Raw genomic sequence first — 11,139 nt, 5'->3', positions numbered from 1 at the left:
TCTGTTTCTGAGTAAATAGTACGTACCAGCACTATTTGAAAATAACAAACTCTTGATTGAATAATGAAAAACTACAGTTAAACACTAAAAAACTCTAAGCCATCTCCGTGGAGATGTTGCCTGTACAACGGCAAAGAGAATGACTGGGGTAGGCGGAGCCTAGGAGGGATCATGTGACCAGCTTTGCTGGGCTCTTTGCCATTTCCTGTTGGGGAAGAGAATATCCCACAAGTAAGGATGACGCCGTGGACCGGACACACCTATGTTGGAGAAAACTTGAAATTCTCATGTTGGGAAAATTGAGAATAAGCCACTGTTATTTATGAGCTGAAGGACTGATTACCCTAAATATGGTGATCAAAAATAAGAATAAAATAATAATTCACTTGTTAGTAAGATATACCATCTTTTTGCTAACATTTTGACCATGGGCATTACTGACAATGGGCGAAATAAAGTCTTGAGTTATATTTGTTATATATCAATAAAATGAGAGGGGTAAAAAAAAACATTCCAAATGATTAAAAAAAGTTTACGTCGACTAAATGCGCACTTTACAATGCTTGATAAACAGATACTAATTATTTTATACTACTTTCTCAAAAATGCTTTTCTATTTACTAGAAAACAGCGAGCGGGTATGCACCATCTCTTTAAATCACTGTGTAGTTTTGCTGAACTTTAACCCTTCGACTGTCATGGCGATACACATAATGCTGCAGACTCCTGTAGCAGCGACATATCAAAACAATGTCAACCTGCAAACAAATCCGTTTCTTTGCTGTAGTGACCTGCAGAAGAAACGCGCAGTCCTCCATGTCTAAGCTCAGAAACTGACCCAGAAAAAAAAAGGTCAAAAATTACAGGAAGTTCCTGTGGAGAGAAAAATTCTCAATTCTCAGTCTTCTGTTTCATTTTTCCCCTCAGCTTTGTCATCTCCTAGTTAAAATTACAACAGTTCAAGTATGTAATGCTTTTTCCTTCTCCCGGCAATGAGGAGTCTACATTGTTCACCAGCGCGTTTTGCCGCGCCTCACTAATCAGCCGGCACGCTAAGTCTAAAAAGAGTTTTTCCACATTGTCCGACTCCTTTGCGGAAGTTTCTAGATAATACATGTTTTGAGTTCCTGCAAATTCTTCAGCTCTTTGCTGAGAGACCTCTCTTCTTTCTGCCAGGTCAATTTTATTCCCTGTAATGAAAATAAAAATGTACGCGTTAATTAGTCACAGCTGTCTAGTTCAAAGCATTTCAAATGGTGAAAAGCAGAAGGGAATAACTTGAGTATGGATTTAGCACACATAGATGAGGTGATACAGAAACCCAAAATGTTCCAAAATCATTAATTCACAAAATAAGCCCCATGAGAGTTTTATTTTTACTTCAACGTTCTAAGTGGCATTTAATAAGCTTATATTTATTGTGCAGCGTCATATATTAAAGTATATAATTACTTATACCTTTAAAGGGACAGTTGAGTCAAAATTAAACTTTCATAATTCGGATAGGACATGCAATTTTAAACAACTTTCCAATTTACTTTTATCATCAACTTTGCTTTGTTCTCTTGGTATTCTTGTTGAAATCTAAACCTAGGTAGGGCCAAACTGATTTCTAAGCAGTTGAAGGATGCTTCCTTTTATCTCAGTGTATTTCGACATTTTTTAGAGCTAGACAGCGCTAGTTCATGTGTGTCATATAGATAACATTGTGCCCACTCTTGTGGAGTTATTTATGAATCAGCACTGATTGGCTAAACTGCATGTCTGTCAAAAGAACTGAGATAAGGGGGCACTCTGCAGAAGCTTAGATACAAGGTTATCACCGAGGTAAAAAGTATATTAATATAACAGTGTTAGTTATGTAAAACTGGGGAATGGGTAATAAAGGTATTATCTACCTTTTTAAACAATAAAAATGTTGGTGTAGACTGTCTCTTTAAGAAAGCAAGATGACTATCAAGAATCTAAGAAAGGTTATTGATTATTATTAGAAAAAAAAGATAAATGACACTTTATCCAGCATGTCTTGCTATGACAAGTGGATATTCTAAATCAACAATTTGGTTTTCTAGATGAGCATTAAAATATTCATCAGTATAGTATAAAGTGGTATCATTTGCACAGAAACTAAAAGCATTAAATGCATAAAGTAACTGAAACACAAACTAATATATCAGTATCAGTTGTCTACTTTCTACCCCAGAGGTACAACTTTTTTTCCACTTTCTGTTTAGAGATTTTTTTTAATTGAAATATTTTCTGCAGTGAAAATGCAGTTAAAAACTGTGCATTGCTTACAAGTCTTACAAAAAAAGTCTTACATTCAGGAGTCACAGCTTTGCAGACCAAGTAAGGCTAGGGGGCGGGGTTAATAAAATCCCTGAGAGCCAGTCATCAATCAATGCGCTGCCATTTTGCAGCCCTGCTCTGTATTTCACTGTTCTCTTTAAACAGAGCGTCTCTCTGGCTGCATTGTGTTAAGGAAAAAACTTACACAGTGTAGCCAGAGCACAACACTGTTTGAAGAGAATAGCCTGATGTGGAGCAGCGCACCAAAGTGAAAGCGCTAACTGTTCCTGCATGTGTCCTGCTCTTTCTGCAGACATGATGCATTTTCTGTGATGACATCTCAGATCACAGCATGTTCTGCCTTGGGGCTTTCTACTAAAGCTCACTGGCTGATATTGACAAACCCCAAAGCCCTAATGGTGACAAGGGACAAACTTCTGCAAGCCTGACAACAGAAAATTGGTTTGAAATTCTCTCATTTAGATAAAGGTGGGGGACAAAATGAGTGCCCTTTAACTTAAAGGGGCAGTAAACACCTTGGGAATTTTATATAAATGTTTAGTTATGCATAACTTTGCAATATATTTTTATTATTTATTTTGCTCCTGTTTCGTGTAATTTAGATCTGAAAATAAAGTGATTTCTAATTGTCAGACCTTGAAATGCACCCTGCTGACTTGTCAGGGCTATATAACCCTGCTACATATCTGTTCCTTATTGGATTTGACTGATAACAACTGCAAAACAATTCACTTTATACTAACTTTATAGCTTCGTTGTCTGAGGACTAAAGCCCAGATTGGCTCCTCTAAATAATGCAAATCGTGGTTGCTTTTGATAAATAATTGCCGTAAACAGGATGTTAATTTGTTTTAAAAAATTTAGACTTGGCTGATATGTTATTCTATAGCAACACAACAGAAATCTCTTAAAATTACAAGGTGTTTACTGTCCATTTTAACCCTTTTTTCAATTTAATTGCTGGTCTTTCATATGCATGATAGAACATTTGTTTGTCCCTTTAAGAGCTATAGACAGAACTTTCTGGCTCACTGGCTCTATGCTTTGTTAAGCCCAGTGATAGGTTGTAGTGCTGAGCAGTTGTGGTTTGAATGGACACAAAATTCTAAATCAAACTTAGACTTTTTAATTGACTTCTAAATTCAAATAATACTTTGTTTTCCTGGTATCCTTTGTTGAAAACTATAGGTAGGCTCAGGAGCTAGCTGGTGATTTGTGGATACATACATATGCGTCTTGTCAATGGTTCAGCCAATCTTTTCAGTTAGTTATTAGTAAGTGCATTGATGTTCTGAAGATGACCTTTTAAAGGGACATGAAACACAATTTTTTTCTTTCATGATTCAGACAGGGCATGCAATTTTAAATAACTTTCCAATTTATTTCTATGACCTAATTTGCTTTGGGTTTTTTTGTATCCTTTATAGAAAATAATAAGTAGCTAGGTTCAGAAGCTGCTGATTGGTGACTGCAAATATATGTCTCTTGCTATTGGCTTTCTGCTAGCTCCCATTAGTGCATAACTGCTTATTCAACAAAGGATACCAAGAGAATTAAGCAAATTTGATAATAGAAGCAATTTGGAAAGCTGTTTAAAATTGTTTGATCTATCTGAACCGTGAAAGGAAACTTTTGAGTATCATGTCCCTTTAACTCCTTTGCAGGGGTAAAAACAGTTACAGTATATGCAAGCAATATAGTGCAATAAAAAATGCTCTAACACATTAGAACATACTCTTTTTACACTTTTATGCCCCTTTAATACATTTATCAACAAGCTTTTATAGTGTGGTTTCTGCACCTTTACCACAGAGCACTATGGGTAATTGTTTCATTACTTCTTTCTTGCACTCAAAATCTACGGTTACTCTGACTGAATCCACCATTTCAGCTGCTTTATGGCTAATTTCTGTACGTCACAGGACAGTTTTTCCTTTCTATATAAGTAGCATGTGCTCTATAATGACTTTTAATTTCATTGGCAGTGGTTTCCTACAAGCTCTTCCCTGTAACAGTGAAACAGACCTTGCAGTGTGATGCTTTAGTAGTTGCGTATATATTGCCACTGTCTTTTATTAATAATGAGCCAACAAATTCTGCAGCACTAAGCAACACAGAGAAGTGATTGCTAAGCACTGCCTTTCTGACACCATAGAGGATTTAAAAAAGGAGCAGAAGTCAATAATAAAATTTAATTATTTAGGTAGAGTTTACAATTTTTTTAAAAAGATTTTCCAGTTTACTCGTTTTATCAAGTTTGACATATTCTCTAGGTATCCTTTGTTAGAATGAAGCAAAGTCGGATTGGCCTACCAGGATATCAGGAGATTTCCCGGTGGGCTGCAGCAGTTGGGGCTGGAAAGCTACAATTTAAAGGGATGAGTAATGAATGCAATTGTTCTTTAGAGTGTATATAACAACAATCTAGAACTTTTTTTAATACAAACTAATATAATTCTGAAACAAAATATTGGCGGAAGGAGTATTCCAGTAATCGCCTTTGAGAAAAATGGAGTGTGCACATTATACAGAGTCAACAGAAAATAGAACTGGTCTCCAAATTTTCCAGGGCTGTTTTTTTTTTATCCCCAGTCCGGCCCTGGAACAAAGCTCCTTTCTATGATCATGCGGAAGTAGGCTTAGTGGTGTGCACGTAATAAAAGCACTATAAGTATAACATTGTTACAAGCAGTATTGCGTACAAACGCGCACGCACATACGCTACTCCTGATTGGCTCACTAATCCTGTTTAGGAGCAGCATTGCCCTTGGAAGTGCAAGTTATGTGTTTAACCTCTTTGCAAATGCAACAAGCATTTGTTTAATAACAAATTAGAGTATTTTCCTTTCCCTTTAAAAGGACACTCAAGACAAAATAAACTTTTATGATTCAGACAGAACATGCAGTTTTAAGACACTTTCCAATTTACTTCCATTATTAAATTTCGCACAGTCTTTTTATATTCATACTTTCTGGGGAACAAAATCCTACTGAGCATGTGCACAAGCTCACAGGGTATATACGCATTCTAGCCTGTAATTGGCTGATGTCTGTCACATAATACAGGGAGCCGGATAATGGGAGAAAATAAAACATTTGACAAAAAAAATCCACTGCTTATTTGAAATTCAGAGTAAGTCTTATTGTGTTTTCATTTTATTATGCCCTTGTTAGTTACGCAATTCTACTGCATTGAGTGGTCTTTTAATTTACTGAATAAAATGTGATAAAAAAAAACCTCACTTACCCACAAGCACAGTGATCACCTCATTGTTTGCATATTGTTCTATCTCTCTAAGCCATTCTGGGAGGCAGCGGAACGATTCCTCGCAGGTGATGTCATAGGTTAGAATCAAGGCATTGGCACTTCTGTAATAACTCTGAGTGATGGAGCGAAACCTTTCCTGTCCTGCTGTGTCCCATATCTGCAGCTAACACAAGAGGAGAATACGTTATTACACCAATACATAGACACTGAGGTTAAACCGAACAAAAGACAACACAACTTAAGTGTGTGTTGTATTCAACCTTCTGATACTTTCTGTATGTTTAATTATTTGTAATCAGTGAGCGGCAAATATATAATTGCATTCCAGCTGGGTTTCCTTGGAAGCAGCAACATTACAAGTGACTTTTTTTTTTTTTTTTTTAGTAAAGCCCATTCAGTTTCACTCAGCAAAATAGGCCCTTTCTTTTTAAAGCTGCACTGCGGCGTCACTGTGCTATAAAAACATCGCTAACACTGACAGTTTGTGTCCCCAAGAGATGTAAAGCTGTAAAAACATACGGTAGGATAATTACAAGTATATATCACTGGCTAGCGCTGAATGAGGCCTGAGGACTTCAGTATTGACAGAAAAAATATGTTGTGTTTTGTTTTTGTTTTTTAAACGTCAGCTTCCTCATAAGAAAAACACTTTTTACTGGGAATGTGGAAAAGATGGTATGATCCTAAATAGTTAAAAATACTTTGTCATAAGCTTGGATTACAATATACACATTAATGGCAAATTAATGGCCCTGCTTTTATCTGCGACTCCTATCTTTGGAAGCATAGAAATTAAAGGGACAGTAAACATTGATGGTAAATCCTAGTGTTTAAGAAATGCTAGGATTTACCATTGCAACAAATAAAGGGCATTTTCAGTCAGTCAGTATAAAATACTTCATGCTAAAAGTCCCTTTATTTGTCTGCAGCGTCAGCCGCGCTGAGTGCCTCAGGCCGCCCATGGCAGAACGCTATTTTGCAGTAAGGTGATCTTAGCCAATAGTGTGCTAGCTATCCGGCATAATGCCTGCTGGCCCGCATGGCTATTGGCTAAGAGGTGGAAAGGTCACCTCATTGACAAAATAGCATTCTCCTGCGTGCGGCCTCAGGCGCTCAGCGCAGTGAACGCTGCAAACAAATAAAAGAACTTTCAGCATGAAGTATTTTATACTTCATGACTAAAAGTCCCCTTTATTTATTGCAATGATAAATCCTAGCGTACCATTACTTTAAGGATTAAATTACAAATGGAGCATTGCTCGAGCACAACCAATAGCATTTTGTGCACATACTGCAAGTCCAAGAAAATTATTTTTTAAAGGCATATGAAACCCTAAAACTTTATTTCATGATTCAGGTAAATAATACAATTTTAAACAACTTTCCAATTTACTTTTATTATCTAATTTGCTTAATTCTCTTGGTATCCTTTGTTGAAGAAGCAAAATGCATTACTGGGAGCTAGTTGAATACAATGGTGAGCCAAAAATGAGGCATACACGCGCAGTTACCAATCAGCAGCTCCTGAGTCTACCTAGGTATCCTTTTCAACAAAGAATACCACGAGAACAAAACAATTTAGATAATAGAAGTAAATTGGAAAGTTGTTTAAAATCACATGCTCTATCCAAAGCATGAAAGAAAAATGTTGGGTTTCATGTCCCTTTAATTCTCAAGCACTAGTCTTACTAACATCATATGTTGAATAGAGCAGGTGTGCTAATTAGCTCACATAATAGCAAAAGTAAAATTCATGTCAGATCTCGCTTAACTTCTGTAAACTTTGTATCCTGCAGCAAAGACCCGCTCTCTGATCAAACTGGGTGTGAGGACGCACCAAACATGTGACTAGCGGAGAGAGTGAAACAAGAACGTAGCGAGGCGCCTGGAGTGATTTCTGTGGAACAGTGCGCGGCCGAGCGGATACCCTTGTGGTTACATTTGATACCATAAAAAGGTCCGTTTGTCAATAGTGAGAGCAGTCTTTTTCCCCTTCCATGGATTAAACTTTTATTAAAACTGGACCAAAACTTAGAGTTCGTTTAGCAGTTCTTTCCTATGCTTCTTAGCGCACTCTGTGTGTTTTGTTTATTGCCATTAAAGGAATAGGGAGGGAATCCTATAAACGTTCTAGTCACTATTCTCTTCAAGGTGTTTTTTTCCACCATGCAAATAAAGGATAAAAGCGCACAAAGCACTTAGACCCCTATTTAACAAAGGTCTGTCGGACCTGATCCGACAGTGTGGATCAGGTCCGACAGACCTCGCTGAATGCGGAGGGCAATACACTCTCCGTATTCAGCATTGCTCTTGTGAACTGCTGGTGCAACGCCGCCCCCTGCAGCCAGCAGGGGGGTGTCAATCAACACGATCGTACTCGACCGGGTTGAATTTGCAGCGATGTCTGTCTGCCTGCTCAGAGCAGACGGACAGGTTATGGAGCAGCGATCTTTAGACCGCTGCTTTATAACTGGTGTTTCTGGCGAGCCTGCAGGAGCTTGATAAATGGGCCCCTTACTCTGGTGAACTGAGGACATTTTGAGTTAAAATGTCTTCTTTTTTTTACAAAGAAATGTTCATTCATGTGATATTTTCTAGTCAGCTTTTTACTTTCAAGTGATTTAGCATACGGTTAAAATTGTTAACTTTTTCACAAACTATGGGGTTCTCACTGAAATTATTTACATTCTGCTTGTAAATGCTTCTCTGGGATCCCCTTTGTTCAGAAATAGCAGACATATATGGCTTTGCCATTGCTTTTTGGTCATTAGAAGGCCACTAATTGCAGCTGCGCACCACAAATCTGCAATTCCTGGCAGTTAAGGGGTTAATCAGGTAGCTTGTTAAGTTTAGCTGTAGTGTAGAGATTACCCTCCCACCCCCTGATCCCTACCTGATCTTTCATAAACAGCTCTATTCCCTTCCTCACTAGGTACTGGCAGTCTGCCAATGTGTAGTTTTAGTGCTTTATTTTTTTTTTTTTATTATTATTACCCCCTTAACTTCCCACCTCCCTGATGCCTCCCAAAAATCTCTTTAAACCCTCCACCCTCTAACTAACTAGTTTCCGCCATCTTAGGTACTGGCAGCTGTCTGACAGTACCTAGTTTTCTATCAATGTATCTATTTATTTGTATAAAAAAAACAAAAAAAAAACTAATTTCTCTGTAGTGTAGCTGCCCCCCTCATTTACCCCATCTCTCCCCTCCATGTGATCTTTTCCCCTACTCTCTATTCCCCCTCTCCACTCTAGGACCCCCTCTCGCTCCCTCCTTCTACCTCCCTCCTGCTCTCAGTATAGATTTTTTTTTACTGCAGTGTAGCGGTCCCACCTGTTCCTGCCCCTACTTCCCCCCTCCAGTGATGAGATGTCAACCCACCTCCTCTTTTTCGGGTGAGCCTGTTTCTCATTTATTGAACTTAGCCATAACATTATGGATAAGCACCAGCCTATTTTAGGAAGGCATATAGCAGACAGAAATAGATGTCAAGAAGACTTCATAAAGCACTCCATCTATTTATAGCAGGAGTATAAAGTTTCCAGCAAGGGAACCTGTCACCCTGCTTTCAGGGTTTACAAGGTAGCATTTCCTGCCTGCAGTTATTAGTGCTTCTGTAGCTCCCGTTCGTGCACAATCAGTTTAGGATGATTTAACTCCATCACTGCTGAGGAGGCAGATAGGCTAGGATCCATTGGTCTTAGAATGCTTCTTTATGAGCGGTTGCAGGATAGCATGAGCGAAGCTGCACTACAGCCCTGGGTGTGAGATATTTTAAATGGACATAACAGTGTATAGTGCAGCAGCTTGAACACTGCATTAGCACTGAGCTCAGCTCCAGGCAATTGCACATGGCATCTAGTGTGTTAAAAAAGGCTAAAGCATCCTTTATTAACACTGTGTATGCAAAGTGTCTTGCATGTACATTTAAAAACATTTATAGGTGAGCTACACATAACATAAAAAAATGTTTTACTTATCTTCTGTGCCGTTACACATTAATGGGACAGTCTAGTCAAAATTAAATGTTCATGATTCAGATAGGGCATGTAATTTCAAACAACTTTCCAATTTACTTTTATCATCAATTTTGGTATGTTCTCTTGGTATTCTTAGTTGAAATCTAAACCTATGTAGGCTTATATGCTAATTTTGAAAAGCCCCTGAAGGACGCCTCTTATCTGAATGCATTGACAGTTTTTCACAGCTAGAAGGCATTAGTACATGTGTGCCATATAGATAAGGTGCTCACTCCCGTGGAGTTACTTATGAGTCAGCACTGATTGGCTAAAATGCATGTCTGTCAAAATAACTGAAATAAGGGGGCGGTCTGTAGAGTCTTAGATACAAGTTAATCTCAGAGGTAAAAAGTGTATTAAAGGGACAGTAAATGTAGGATTGTTTTGTATCATTTTAGTAAATGCCTAATGTAACTATGACAGTATAGCATTATTTCATTTAAAAATAAAATTTAAAACATACCTAAAACAGACCGCTAATCATACATGTAGGGAGGTAATGCCGCCCGCCCAATACTTACTATGGCTAGATATTTTTTTACACCCTGCTTAATTCTTTCCAATCCCCTGTATATCAATCGCGCAGCTCCTTGAGTGTCAGGGGCATGTGTTCTTTGACAGGGATTGCAGTAGAAGTCCTGCGCATGCGCATTATCACGATACACAGGAAAACTACAGCAGAATTCACAGTTCATGACACTGATTAGCATTGTACTTTCAAGGCTGCAGAATAATTGATCAACAATATTATTTGTTATTCTAATTGTATATATCCTATTATGGAAGTTAAATTTATTGGCAATATAAAAACAGAATTTATGCTTACCTGATAAATTACTTTCTCCAACGGTGTGTCCGGTCCACGGCGTCATCCATAACTTGTGGGAATATTCTCCTCCCCAACAGGAAATGGCAAAGAGCACAGCAAAAGCTGTCCATATAGTCCCTCCCAGGCTCCGCCCCCCTAGTCATTCGACCGACGGACAGGAGAAAAAAAGGAGAAACTATAGGGTGCCGTGGTGACTGTAGTTAAAGAAAGAAATTTATCAAACCTGATTAAAAAACCAGGGCGGGCTGTGGACCGGACACACCGTTGGCGAAAGTAATTTATCAGGTAAGCATAAATTCTGTTTTCTCCAACATTGGTGTGTCCGATCCACGGCGTCATCCATAACTTGTGGGAACCAATACCAAAGCTTTAGGACACTGATGAAGGGAGGGAGCAAATCAGGTTACCTAAACAGAAGGCACCACGGCTTGCAAAACCTTTCTCCCAAAAATAGCCTCTGAACAAGCAAAAGTATCAAATTTGTAGAATTTGGCAAAAGTGTGCAGAGAAGACCAAGTCGCTGCCTTACATATCTGATCAACAGAAGCCTCGTTCTTGAAGGCCCAAGTGGAAGCCACAGCCCTAGTAGAGTGAGCTGTGATTCGTTCGGGAGGCTGCCGTCCGGCAGTCTCGTAAGCCAATCGGATGATGCTTTTCAGCCAAAAGGAAGGAGAGGTAGCAGTAGCTTTTTGACCTCTCCTCTTGCCAGAATAA

The 11,139-nt window shown here is 38.5% G+C and overlaps 1 protein-coding gene across 1 annotated transcript in view; it reads right to left on the bottom strand.

The window, feature by feature from the left end:
* Positions 1-209: 209 nt before the first annotated feature.
* The window catches only part of RAB30 (RAB30, member RAS oncogene family), a 265,724-nt gene continuing 254,794 nt past the window's right edge, over positions 210-11,139 (bottom strand). The window contains exons 4-5 of the mRNA XM_053708666.1: positions 5,558-5,741; positions 210-1,190 (exon numbers count right to left, since the gene is read on the bottom strand). Of these exons, the coding sequence (XP_053564641.1) occupies positions 940-1,190; positions 5,558-5,741 (435 nt within the window). The 3' untranslated portion in view covers positions 210-939. The remainder of the gene's footprint in view (positions 1,191-5,557; positions 5,742-11,139) is intronic.

Source organism: Bombina bombina, chromosome 3 (genome assembly GCF_027579735.1).
Source record: "Bombina bombina isolate aBomBom1 chromosome 3, aBomBom1.pri, whole genome shotgun sequence".
NCBI lineage: Eukaryota > Metazoa > Chordata > Amphibia > Anura > Bombinatoridae > Bombina > Bombina bombina.
The sequence above is the reverse complement of the archived record's forward strand: the minus strand, read 5'-3'. Positions and strand labels throughout refer to the sequence as shown.